The sequence below is a fragment of the Pseudopipra pipra genome, chromosome 10 (genome assembly GCF_036250125.1).
Source record: "Pseudopipra pipra isolate bDixPip1 chromosome 10, bDixPip1.hap1, whole genome shotgun sequence".
In the NCBI taxonomy this organism is placed as follows: domain Eukaryota; kingdom Metazoa; phylum Chordata; class Aves; order Passeriformes; family Pipridae; genus Pseudopipra; species Pseudopipra pipra.
The window spans coordinates 23,652,845-23,666,848 of record NC_087558.1 but is presented as its reverse complement, the minus strand read 5'-3'; the positions used below and the strand labels follow the sequence as shown (position 1 = coordinate 23,666,848).

The window sequence follows — 14,004 nt, the reverse complement described above, 5'->3', positions numbered from 1 at the left end:
TTCTGCACAGCACTTGCTTTTATCTCACTTGACTTACTGTGTTTTAGTGAAGTCTCTGTTGTCCCACGAGAAACCTGTCTGCTTTGCCAGTGGTACAGAAAGCCAAAGCACTTTTAGAACAAAGTATTAGCTCAGACCTCCCAGAATGTACAGCAGTTTTCTCTTTTTGTTGTTTATAAGTGCTGTATGTTACTTGTATTTCTCTCCTATTGAATGTGTGTTCTGGCTCTTTGTGTGACTTTATTCAGGCCTGTGGAGATGATGTCCTGCATGTGTGGTGTGACATTTCAAAGTAGGACTTGGAGGAGGTCTGTAGTGGTGTCCAAAGCTGGTGCCTTTAAGTATGTTTTTAGGTGCTTCGTCTGATTTCCTCTCACAGTGAACTAGTAAGGAAGAAAAAGAAACCAGAAAAAAGACAGAATTCTGTCTGCAAACTCTCTAACAGGTGGCAGCATCAGGGACAAATATAAAGATATAGAGAAAGGCTGTTAGTTTCTTGGATCTATTAAAAAAAGAATCAGGATTCAGCTATTACATATAACTTTGTCTGCCTCTGTTTCATGTCCTGTGCCCCAGTCACAAGCCTTCCTTCTAAATGTGTTAGAATTGCTTAATATGGGAATAAATCCAACTAAATTCTCTTGGTTTTCAGAAGATCTTAGGAGAAAGCTGCCTGTATTTTCGATGGACAGGCTTCCCAATTCTCTTTCTTGCATCACAGTTAGTTTGAAAAGGCATCTTCAATGTTTTTCTTCTTGTATTTTGCAATGGTGCGGATCTTTTATTGGCTGTTTCAAATCTCAGGGATTTTTTTTTTTAAAAGAAACTAATAAGAGTCTTAGTGTAGTGCCCTTTTTCTTTTCTGAAGGAATGGGAGTGACTAGAATCTCAATCCTTTAGCTTAGGGCAGGCTATTTGGATCCACAGGTGAGGACAGAGCAAGGGGAGCTTTGACCCTGCTACAGATATTTTTAGATGAAGGTTTTAGTTAGAGTGAGAGTTCAGAGCTGCTGCTGTGCCCCTGGTAGTCCTGTATGTGCTCTGGCTGACTGACAGCATAGAGCTGTCGTGGTTTCCTTCTATGCTTCTCTTGATTTCCAAAGCCATATGGCTTCTGAGGATATCTTTGCATAGTGAGCTGTGTTTTTTTGTTCATGGTTTCCCAGACAGACACAAAAGAGTAGAAAATTTAGTTTGTGATTAGAGTTTTTATTATAGCAAGAAAGCTGTGAGCAAAGGTTCTTCATCATTTCCTTCAGAGGGATAAGTTCAGAGTCACTTTCCAGTACAGTTGGAGAGAAAAACCAGCTGCCCTCAAGGGAATGGGATGGTTCCAACCTTTGCAGGGAGCTTGAACACCATGTGTGGGTTATTTCAATGCAGTGGAGCCATGCCAGGCATCTTCTTCTCCACTATCTCCTGAGATGGCAGGAGAAGGTGAGAGAAGGAATGGCTTTCCCTGCTCTGTCCCCTTCATTTGTCTTTGAGCAGTGTGAGGGAGCTGGTGACCTGTGAGGCAGTGTGGTGTGTCCCGAGTCCTGCCGATGCCGCTGAGCTCTCAGCATTGTTCCCTGGGGTTTGCGTGATCTTCTTTTCACAGTGTTGATACTGAAAATTTAGTTCCTGGTACTGATTTCTGTTTGTTTCCTGAACACACAAGTTTTCTTTTCACGAAGGTGAGCAGTGAGCTGGCAGGTGTGACGGTGTTGGTGCCAACCACCTCACCGAGAGCCAGGAGCCTCGCAGGGCCCTGAGCAGCGACCGCTGCTGCAGGAACCACGTGCGTGGAAAACAGGGCAGGTGACTTAGAAAAAATGAGAAGATCTTCGTCAAGTATCCCATGCAAGAAGAAAGCATTTGAGGAGCTGTGGTAGAGCAGGTAAAGCCTAGGTGTAAACGTCACGAGTCCAGGGCCCAGTGAGTGGCCACCCCCCCTGCCCCCGACACCCACCTCTGCAGGTACGTTCTGTCACGTTTGCTTTCTGACCCCCCTCTGCAGGAGGCTGGGGGGGACACACACAGGTACGTACATTTCTAGTCAATGCACAGGTTTTAGGGCTGTGTTTTTCCAGTAGGAGAACCACAGGGGTTTCCAGGTTTGTTCCCCTGCTCCGCACAGCGCACCCAGCAGCTGTTGCAGCGATGGCTCAGCAAAAGGAGGGTCCTGGAGCCATCACTCCTACTCCACAGGGAGTTTTCCTGTGGAAGCAGGACTGTTTTCCATCCTTCCACGTCTCTCTGTTCTGTTTTAGCAAACACATGTAGCTGCAGGAAGCATGTTAATAGCAGTGGCTTTTCCCAATGAGTTAGGCTGCTGGGCTTAGCTCTGCAGTACTCAACTGCACATTGCAGTGTGACTAAAAGGCACCAAAATGGGTGTCTCGAGTGAGTAATTTAATCTGCACCTGTACTCCTCTGTGTGTATACTTACAACGTTTCTATGCTTAAATACATTTATTAAATGTAAAGCACTACATCAGAGCATTTTCGGTTGTCATCTGTGCAGTTAGTGAAACTTAATTTGCACAAAACATGGGTCGTGGAATATTCTCTGACCTATCCATCATCTGGTTAAGCTTTGGTAAAATTACTAACCTGTGTTATCTATTGTGTGTAGACTTTGTAATTTTAAAGTACTCATTCATTAGTAAAGTAATACATGCTATATATTCCCAGGACTTGCCATATTTTATCTTAGGATGGAATAGGGCGATATATTGATCTACTCTCACCTTTCACTTTATTTTCCAGTGAATTTCAGAGTTGCTGGATAATCTGGATAATACCAAGTATTGCTCTCCTTTTTCCTGTGTTTATTTTTGTTGTGGTCATAGGCGATTTTGTTTAAAGGATTTTTGTTTTATTTTGTTAGTGGCTTGGTTATGGTTTGGTGTTGGGTTGTTTTTGTTTGGGGTTTTTTTTGGTGGTGGTAGTTTTTGTTTAGTTGCAAGTCTTGGTAAGGGTAAGATTTTGCAAAGACACTAATAAAAGTTATTATAATTTTATGCTTTTTGGTGCAAACCTGTCGATAAGTCATTCCCATTATTGTCATTTTGCAAAATGTTCTAAGCCATAGTTACTCAGTACTGATGGAATGAATGAGTATAATCACAGTTCTCAGTGTAGTCCTTTAGCTGTCATTGCCTGTCATTTCCAGGAGCTCTTACACCTCACTGGTCACAAATGCAGTGTGTATATGTATGGCTGTACATATACATTCGCTGTATGAAGATGGGGAGAATTTACAGTTTCAAACGCATCATAAAATCCACTTAATTTATTACCTGCTTATGAGCTCTTATAGGATTAGTCCAGCAGGTGAGCTGGAGCTTTGGAGGTTCAAATTTGGAGCGTGGTGAATTGAACCTGGGCTGTGGGAAGGTGTTGCTGTACGTTTCCCAAAGTCACAACATTCCGCTGTTGCTCGAAACGCAAAATTCCCATTTGTTACTTACAGGGGTACGTGTGCCTTGGTTAGAGGGACTCCCCAGTTCCATAGGTGCTACTCTTACCAGGAAAGGATTACATTAAAACAAAGAGAGCTGGAATTTCTTAACTGATCTCTTGAACTTTTATCTTTTATACGGTAAATGTTTATTGAATTATATGTTGGGGTTTTGAGTATCTTTGTGTCTGTTCAGATTGCCAATTATGAAACCACAGATTTGTACTAATTCGTAATTTTAATTGTTTATGCAATAAAACAAGGAAAACTTTGATATAAATGACAACATGGGCTTTTTAGCTTTATTTTCGTTACCCTTGTCTTTGAAATAGAATAAATATTTGTTCTCCTAGCCAAGGCATCTTAGAGTTCTCTTCCCAGCTTTCTCCAGACAGTTTTCTCCCCATACCCCTTCACTGAAAGTAGAGCACAGCTGGGGCAGACACTAGTGTGTGGGTTTCAAATTCCTGGTTTGTGCAGACCTTTTGCTTGGCATACAAATGGGACCAGAAGTTCAGATTTCTTTGTAGGAATTACATTTATTGTGGAGACCGTTTCTTTTAAACTGGGTATGTCCCTCCAACTCTCTCCTTCATATCTGTTTTTATTGGAAGCTTGTCCTTTATTGCAAGCATAGCATGTGGAGGCAATTGCATGTTTTCTAGGTGGAAAGTTCTCCTGCAGGAGTCCGTGACCAATGTTTAAGTAAATTCTCTTTTCCTGCAAACAAGGGGGGAAAGGTGGCAAAAGAAGGTCAGTTGTTTCAGATCCTGGGTGTGACCATAAAACTGGGACCAACCTTCGGACTCTACAAGGGTACCACGTGTAGATGTGGCTTCACAGGTACCTACAGTTGCACTGGGGCACGTACCAAGTGCTATAGACCTGCTTTAACATTTAATGTGATCTGTACCTGTAAGAAAGAGATCTTTGGATTTTAAGGTCTCTTAAGTAGGTTTTTAGGCTCTTAGATAATTTTCAAGATTCTCTCTCTCAGCTGTCCCTCATCTTTTTAAAGGAAAGATTTGCAGGGGGAAAATCTATTAGTTGTGATATTTTGAAATAAGGAAGATAGGGTGTTTTCCAGGATTTCACTTGTGGTGCACCAGCTTGCTAATGACTTCACTCTGGAAATAATCCTTTGGCCTGTGCATGCAATGGGTTCAGCAGGGCACTGGGCAGAAGAGGGGCTCTGAGTGGGCTCCCATCATCTTCTAGTCAGCCTCTGCAGGGTGTTAGCCTAAAAACAATCTCGTCTGTTTGAAGTAGTAGTAATAACCATGATATAATAATAAAGTTGTTTTCCGTGAAATACAAGAGGCACTCCATTTGATAAGGAGCCATTGGTGACATTTGACCCTCACATAGCTTTTGTCCATCCCATAATGCTCTGTATTACTGGGATACTATTGTAGTTGTCTGTCTTTGAATTATTTTAAGCATCCAGGCGTAAAGCTTATAGAACCTATGCTTACATTTTATTTTGGCCAGCCTGTGCATTCAGATCTGGCTTTCTGCATAGGGATTGAATTTAGATTGAAGAAATAACTGGGAAGTGATGCCAAAGCTTATTATCATTCTGCTTGTTACCTCAGTGGAAACCAAAGGGAGCCTGCTTCTACATAACCAATATTACTGAGTAGCTGTGGCAGATAAGGCCAGCATCCTCACCCAAGTCTGTAGCTGTGCTCATGCAAACTACAGTGCTTTTGCAATGCTTTATTGATTGTTTTTTATTTTTTATTTCAATTACATGCATGTTGGTCTTTTTATGAAACTGGGTTTGTTTGCTTAAGGATATGTGTTTCTAACTACATAGTGAAACTAAGAGGTATTAGTATTCTTAAAGATCTTTGAGTATGAATATTACACCGAGCTGATGCATTTTTGGATGTTGCCTTAAGTGCATTTGTATGTGATGTGGAAGCAGAAGTTTGCTGTGTGCAGAATGCAGCCGTGTCTGAGGGTCTGGGCTGCAGCACTGAATCCCCACGTCGTCCCATGGAAGCCCTGACTCCTGCTTGCAGCACTTACGAGCACCAATTTGAGGTGTTTGTGTGACTTACTTGTAGAAAACAAATTTCTACTTCATGCAGAACACCGAAACACGGAAACATTCCTCTGAAAGAATAATCCCTTTTCATGTATCTGGAGGATGCTGCCTGCGGGGAAGGGAAGACCTCAGAGCACCAGGGTTGGATGTCAGAGGGAATCATTCACGTGTTTTGATCTTTGCATCAATATTTCTACCTAATTAGGAGTTTTCTACATTGAACAGCTGTTGAAATGGCTTCTCCCTTTACCATCCTTCCCCTGGAGAATAAGGAATTGCTGTACATCCTACCTGCTTGCCTGAAGTCCCTCTGTGCTGCTCTGGTGAAGAAGACTTGGATTATGAGAATGAAAATTACAGTCCTCACCTGTATTGTCATCTGCCAAGACACACTATCAAACTGAGCGTTTATCAAACATTTAACTAAACAAATGTTAGCCAAAAAGCTAACCCAAGCTGCTCTGTGACATTTTTATAGTCTTTTCTAGAAAAGGCAAATTTGGGAAGTGACAGGACAAGGGGGAATGGCCTTACGCTGAAGGAGGGTAGTTTCAGATGGGATATTAGGAGTAAATTCTTCCCTGTGAGGGTGGGGAGGCCCTGGCACAGGTTGCCCAGAGAAGCTGTGGCTGCCCCATCCCTGGAAGTGTCCAAGGCCAGGTTGGACGGGCCTTGGAGCAGCCTGGGCTAGTGGAAGGTGTCCCTGCCTATGGCAGGGGGGTGGAGCTGGATGATCTTTAAGGTCCGTTCCAAACCGAACCATTCTGGGACTCTGTGAACATGTCTCTCATTTCCATCAGTCACTCTGGCTTCAGGCAGTGGGGTTCTTTCTTTTGGATGCAGTATTTGAAATCAGTTTACCAGCCAGCTTACCAATCTGACTGAAACAGGCAAGCAGTGGAGTTTAGAGCAAGTTACATCCCATTTGCTCCTCCTGTATCTGAGCTTTTGGACTGTCTGGAAACAATTCAAGTTACAGATTCTGGAATTCATTGCTACTTCATGTTAAATTCCAAGAACTTAAAGAAGCTCCTCTCCCCTGCAAGCTCGTTTGTTTGGAAGCTGATGTTTCAGCATTCCTGGCATGTAAAAGCAAACTTTGAATAAACTCCTGTTTCTGGATAGGTAAAACAAATGCCAGGCAGTGTTGCTTTCCAGGGGTGATGTTAAAAGCAGTGGGAATGGAGAAAATGCTCAGGCAGAAGCAAAAATCTGCTCCAGAATTAGTGCTGGACTAGTGTATGAATGGTTAACTCTGCAGCCTGGATGATCTGAATCTCTTCCAGGTGACCGAGTGCAGCACTGTTTAGCTTCCTGCGTTTGTCCATGTGGAATTACAGGCTGGGGCTGCCTCGCCCTGGGTGTGCTTCCCGAGCCTGAGCAGCTGGGAATCGAAAGCCCTCAACTCCTGCAGCACCCGTGCCCCGTGACTGTGTCAGGAAATACTGTATATCCGTGGGGGCTGGTTTTTTTTTAAAGCCTTTTGCGGTAATTTCTAAGTAGTCTGGCAAATGATGGGTTGGCAGTTTAGGGTTGGCTCTTGATTTCCCTGTTTGCCTTTGGGCAGGTGGTTTAGCACTTTAGTGACTTGACAAATCCTGCTGGGGAGGCTTGGGAGCGTGGCTGGGTGTTTGAGCTGGAGATACGGAAATGTTGGTACCTGTTCAGTTGCCTCACCTGAGGAAACTCATCTGTTTATCACAGAGAAGATCAGAAAAAATAATATGTGAGGTTAGGAGGAATTCTGTGTGTGTAGTGTAATTGGAGTGTCTGTCACCTTTGTTTGGTCCCAAGAAGTTGATCTTGAATGGTCATTTTCCCTGTGAACCCCCAAGGGGAGTCTGCATGCTGAAAAGAGGAGGCTTAAATTCACTGTGATGGTGCCTTATGTGTCAGAAATCTCTAAAGGGTCCACAAATGAAATAATAATAATAATATTTTTTAAAAAGACTATTAATAATATGAAGCAAAGCAGTACCTGTTGCTCCTACCTGTAACAGGTTTAGCTGTGGATTGTGTCCATCCAGTTTATACTCGGTGCTGCAAAATTGATTTTCTTGAGATTATTCTATTCATATATTAGAAGAGCTAGGAATGAACTCTCTTGCATGCTCCCTCTCTGTATAGCAAGAGGTTTTCCTCTTCCATTGGACAAATTTTGGAGATTCCCTGGTTTCTGATTGTATTTTTAACATACTTTGTCGTCTGAAGTGGTGAGTTGTGGAATGATTTGTCCTAGCTTTTCCCTGGGTTGAAAAGTAACTCTTTTATTGAGAAGGAAAAATGAAAGCTGTGTTCTGGTCCCTGCAGTATAACCCTGTGTTGTGAACCGTGTTGCTGCTCAACAGCACTTTTTCCTTGACCCCAAGCAATTTATCCTTCCCTTACCTGCAGTTGTAGCAGTGTCCGTCCTTACTGCGCTGCCACGTAACCCGTGGGATTCAGGGAACACTTCCTTTGCTTTGAGATATACACTGAAGTCTTTGGATCTATATGCCTTTTTGCTCTTTTTCTTTTGCCTTTTTTAAAATAATATGAGATTGCAATTCTGGTTTGCTGTGACAGTGAGTAATCACCTTAGCTGCGCTATCTTTGAAATAATTTTCTCTCTTTTTCCACTCCATTTTCTTGTTCTCTTCCCACCCAGGCCTCCCCGTGGACCATCCTGAGCTCTCCTCCCTTGTGCTGAAGAGTCCCCTGGGCTTGACCCCGGCCTTTCAGGTGAACTTGAACGCAGCTGCCCAGGGGTCATCCCCTCTGCTGAGTCCTGTCCTCAGCGACGCTGGCGGGGCCAGGATAGAAGAGGATGATGAAATGAAACGGAAGGTAAGATCATGATGTAGCTGGGCACTGATGGTGTCAGGTGAGGAGCTGTGCTTGCTGGGCACTGAATGCTGATGGTGTTTTATTTGGTGGTGGAACAGATGGGTTTGGTGACTGTGTTAAAAACTCCACTGCTGAAGGTTTGGTCGGATGTCTCTCACGGTTGTGGCAGGAGTCCCCACTGCCCTCCTGGCATCTTCTTGTGTCCTCTTGGCATCGCCACTGGGACCCTCTCCCTCTCTTTTAGCAGGGACAGTGTGGCAGGAACTGTGCTCAAAATCCACCTTTTGTACCCCAGAATGGAAATGAGTTCAGGTTGGACATTAGGGAAAGGTTCTTCACCCAGAGGGTGGTTGGTCCCTGGAGCAGGTTGCCCAGGGAGGTAGTCATGGCACCAAGCCTGCCTGAAATCAAGGAGCATCTGGACGATGCTCTTAGTCATATGGTTTATTTTCAGGTGGATCCTCAAGGAGCAGGGAGTTGGACACAATGTTCCTTAGGGAGCCTTATTTGTTAATGTGTAAGGTGTGTCCTTCCTAGGTTCCTTCCTTCCCATGCAGTCTTGTCATGGTCTCCTTGGTCCATCTCACCGTATGTTGGTCCTCCAGACTGTGCTTCCTGATCATAACAGGACCTTTAGAGGCATCCTGAGATGTGCTTCTTGAGCTGGGAAGGACCTGAGCTCAGCCTCAGCTGTCACAACAAGCAGGTGTCACAGTGAATTCTCTCACACCCAGTCTGCCATGGCTTGGTCAGCAGGGCTGGCTGTGTTGTTGAAGCTCTCCTCTCCATGGCTGACCCTTTTGTCCAGAAAGAGGTGGACAGTGCTCTGCCTTTGTGGAAGTTTGAGGCTTACTTTCTGGAAAGAAGGAGGCAAAAGTGCTCCTGACATTTGCAGGTTCAGTGAGTCTCAAAGCAGGAACAACTTTGAGTCTTCAGGACATGCTTATGTCTGGGTACTGCTCTGGGCATGGGCTGCTTTCCTCTCTGCCCACCTGTAAGCACTGGTTGCTTTAACTGAGGACTCCCCCACATGATGTGGGGTTTTCCTCACCCCCATGTAGAGCTCAGGATTTGCTGTGTTTCCTCCAGTAGGACAGAGAAGTCTGCCTAACAGTAAAGTTCCATGACCATTTTGCTGGAAGCCTCTTTTCTCCCCTTGCCTTGCTGGCTAGCAGGGAGGTTTGTTGACTCTTTTGTACTTGAGAAGAATCCAGGACCTTCCATTACAGTGCAAGGAAGGCTCCACTGTCCAGACTCAGTTCTATATGGAGTCGGTGGCCACACTGGGATCTACAGTTTTCTGTGCAGCCTCAAAGAAGAAACCACCTTGTGTGGTCTTTGCTCCTGCTCTTCTCTTCTGCTTGCCCCATCCAGTGTCCTGGTTGTCCTACCTCTGTCAGGAGCAGGATCCTCAGGCAAGAAGGTCACAGGTCCCTACTCTATGGTGCTTCACCATATCCTTGGGCACTTCCAGGCACTCCTTTCCTGGAGACCCCAGAAAACTGACTCAGACTGTGTGATGCTGTTGAGAAACACCTGTGGTGTGGATGTGGTGTGAATAAATGCCAGAGAGAGGAAGGTTTAACCCGTAACTGGGAGCTGAACTGGAGAAAACTCACCCAGCTGGCAGCTTCCCTGTCCCGTTCAGACTTTTTGAGGTGGAGTTTACAGCTTTGGCAGATTGCTCTACCTTTACTTTCCGTAGTTATTTCAAGTATACTTCCTCTCATTTATCCTTGTAGCCTGGAAATAATGAGCAGTGAACGCGTTAGCTGCCTTAAGGGCTGAACCCAACCCTTTCTGCCTCTTTTTGCAAAGTCTGGTGTTTTGGCAGCTGGTGTTCTCATTCAGGCTGAAACTAATTTATAAAAGTGAGACTCCTAGAAGGGAACTTTTTTTATTCTATTGATCTTAAGCTTGATCAACTCCTGAGCCTTCCAAGGCTTCGTTGTCCATTCAGAGACATTATTTGAAGTGAAACAGACCCAGATGGAAACAAATTGTTTAAATTGAAGTAAGCTAAATTCCACGGGAGTTTTAGAGCTTTATTGTACAAAAAAAATGTAATCTTAAAATATCTCTCTGAATAGAGCTCCGATTTGAAGGTGATGCTGCTGTAATTCCACCTGGTTAATCAAGGTGTGTTCTGCAGACTCTCCAGCTCTTGCAATGTGTGCTCTCTGCTCTGTGCTGCCATGATGCTGCTGTACTGAAACATTGAGAAAGATGAGGGTTTTTTCTTACATTTTAAATCACTGTGGTTTTCTTTCATCTTACTGGTAGATTTCTTCACATTCCTTTTCTAATAGAGGTTGATTGTAACAACCCACTTGAAAAGGACATGGAAACTGAGCTTTTTTTGGGAGTTCCCCCCACCTAGAGTTATTTTTAACACTGCTGAAGCCTGGTCTTTGAAGTGAAAAGTTAAACATTTTTGTGTGCATGGAATTATTACTTATTATTTATTTATTTGTTTATTTCCAGACTTGTTAGTTTTGTGACATTGTCATCTGGGTACAAGGCAGGCAGGAAAGGCTTTCTTAGTCTCGTAATCCTTTTATTTTGGCCTTTATAAGTTCACAGTAGAGCTCTTCACTCCCCACAAGCTTTTAACTCCCCACTCCTTGCTGCATGTGGTGAGTCTTTGAAGGTTTTCAGGTTGGACTGTGTGTACATGGTATGGTGAAACACCAGTTTTTCCAAGTGGGGGTATTTGCCTTGATGCCTGCTGTGGTTGTAAAAACATTTTCTTTGGACTCTGGAAGGAGACTGCCTTCTCAGAGAGTTTTTGTGGTCGTTTTTTTGAGGCATGAGCTGGTGTTCTTTCCTCTTGCAGTGCCTGACCAGTACTGAAGGTGTTTGGCAGGGCCCCTGTGCACTGTGACAGCCCCTCCACTTCTCGGTGCTTCTGGTGCAGGTTCTGCCCAGCAGCTGCTGCCAGCACTCAGCACAGGGGAGGCACTTAGGACTGGTGCAAGACAGAAAAAAAGCAAATTAAGGGCACTAAATTTCAGCAGGGAGCAATTTGGAAAGAGCAGGAGCTCTGAGAGTAAATGATGATGCATTGGGAGGAGGGAGAAAGGAAGAGAAGAAGCCTGGGAAAAGAAAAGCATCTTCTGTGCCCCAAGTTTGCACAAAGTTAGCTGGAGAATGAAGTGAAAAGCTGTAGAAATGCTCAAAGGTGATGAAAAAGGTGATCCATGCAGGCTATGAGAAGTGCCAGGTTATGGCCATGGTGTGTTTTTAGCTTTTAAAAAAGTTTCCCCTTGTTTCCTGTTGCCACCTGCCCATGTAAAAAGTCACACTCCCACATTTTCATGTGCCTTTGTGCTCTGTAAGGGTGTAAGCAGTTCCTCTGTAAGGAAGTGCTATAGGATCCTGTACAGAGTCCAGGAGGGGGTGTACACAGAGCTGTGTTAAACAGAAACATACCTGCTACTCTCCTGTCATGTAAGAACTGCTGAAGCTGGTAAGTGAAATGAAAAAGCTGTATCATCTTGAGCTCCAGGGAGGCCATAAAAACGATGTTTTTTCTTTTGAGAAGAGGCTGTTTGAGAAGGATGCCCACTGAGCTTCAACAGCATATGACACCACAGTCAGGTAAATAGCCCAAGAACAAAAAAGCAATACCTGAAGCCAAGATTAGGTAGGACTTTGCCTGACACTGTGTGCCTGAGACAGGTAGGTTAAAGTTGAGAGAATGGCTGTGGAACGAGTAGAAGTACATTGAAATATGTCCTCTGGTTCCTCCAGGGTGGGGGCTGATGTGTGGGACTACAGTAACTAGCATAAAATAACCCAAAAAGAGGCTAGACATTGTCTCAAAATGAATTATTTGGGGACACATACATCCAGGAATTCTGTGTGGTTAAGGTTGACCCAGTAGAGAGGTTACCAGGAGAACATCTCCTCCATGAGCAACATTGAGCTGGAGGATTAGGAAGCTCAGTAGCTGTGCTGACAGCACTGGAGGCATCTGAAAGCAACTCTAAAAAGAGAATTTTTAATTAACTCGGCACATACAAGGAAACAGAAGAAATAATTTTCAAAGCTGTGTTGCTCTCTGTAGGGGCAGACATGGGGGAGACCAAATTTTGACATAACTCAGTGGGTTTGCTGTGACTGATTTTGACCAGGCATAGGTTTGGCACAAAACTGTGCCACAGCATGGTGAGCTAAGGAGCCAAAACAGTATCTTAGCTTGAAATGGGATTAGACCCTTAATATTATGTAATTTTTAGTAATATATGTTTTCAGGTTAACTCTGATTTTGGATTGTTGCAGCTGCAGAACTGCAGTATTACCATTTCATTCCTTTATGCTTCCATGTCCATTCTGTGTTCTCTGTAAATAGCAGCCCTGGAGCAACCATACAGTCAACAACTGCTGCCCTTTGATTTTGCTGTTTTCTTAGCTAATTAATATGATCTTCAAAGGACTTGAGTAAAAGCTGCAAGTGGAAATAGAATAGTTTTGGAAAAGGACTGTGTTGCAAATCTGCTGTGCTGTGTTTGGTTAGAGAAGTGTTTAAAACCTAGGAACCTTGGAATGACTGTTTCCATATTTTTGTAAAGTGCTCCCTTGATTTGAAATGGAAGTTCATATAATGGAAACATTCAAAGCTGGGTTGGATGGGGCTTGGAGCAACTGGTCTAGTGGAAGGTGTCCCTGCCCATGGCAGGGGGTGGAATAAAATGGGTTTTAAGGTCCCTTCCAACCCAAACCATCTTGTGATTCTCCGGCAATTGACATATAACCTTGATTTTTAATAATCTCGAAATATAAAAAATACTGTAAAGTCATTGTTTGGGAATGTGATACTGAATACAGAGATGCCCTGTTAGCAGTGGGCTGCTCCATTTGCACACAGCAAGAGGGATGTAAGGTTTGAGCTCAAGCTCAGTAATTACTAGAGCATGTGTATTTTACTGTCTGTTGATGGCTGTGTGTCCTTCCAGCGCTACCCCTCCGACAAGGCCTACTTCATAGCAAAGGAGATTCTGGCCACAGAACGGACCTATTTAAAGGACCTGGAAGTTATCACAGTGGTAAGGGGGTTTGACTTTCTTTAATTTTATTTTTTTTTTGCTTTTCTTAGCACATTCGTGCCCAATTGTTAGTTTGGAAAAACTTGGAGTTTCTTCCTAACATGTAGCATAGTTCATTAGCCAAGTAGCTGTCCCCTTTCTTGTTCCATAGCTCCTCCTGTGGGAGAGTAGATACCTTCTCTGGACTTTTGTCTTTAGCTCCAGCAGCTCCATCCTGTGCCATCCTGATAACTGAGACAAACTTTTGCTCTGAAAGCTGTGAACAGAGACAGCCTAAAAGTGTTTTGCATTCAGTTTTGGTGATAGCTGCCAGCTCTGCTTGTAACCTGACCATCAGTTCAGTAGTTTTCCTTGAGAAGTTTTTGTCCTTGTGCCTTTGGGTCTCAGAGCAGATGGCAGTTGCAAAGGGCATCAAGGACCTGTATGGGGGTTTGAGGAGTTTTGTCTTGTTTTCTTGTTTCTTTTTCTTCCACTTCCTTTTACCCAGACTAGACAAGTGAGTCCTGGCTTGGAGGACAGCGTGAGTTTCCACCTTTGTTCCTGAAAGAGCTTTTTGTTCGTGAACTCCATGTTTGAGCACTGTGACTGTTGCATTTCTATAAGCTGTTGTTTTAATTTCATCAAAGAAAAGC

At 43.8% G+C, this 14,004-nt stretch overlaps 1 protein-coding gene across 4 annotated transcripts in view; it reads left to right on the top strand.

Moving 5' to 3' along the window:
* The window catches only part of FARP2 (FERM, ARH/RhoGEF and pleckstrin domain protein 2), a 67,624-nt gene that overhangs the window by 38,167 nt on the left and 15,453 nt on the right, over window positions 1–14,004 (top strand). For all 4 annotated transcript variants that reach the window (XM_064666845.1, XM_064666844.1, XM_064666847.1 and 1 more), the window contains exons 13-14: window positions 8,146–8,324; window positions 13,283–13,372. In XM_064666845.1, coding sequence (XP_064522915.1) covers window positions 8,146–8,324; window positions 13,283–13,372 — 269 coding nt within the window. The remainder of the gene's footprint in view (window positions 1–8,145; window positions 8,325–13,282; window positions 13,373–14,004) is intronic.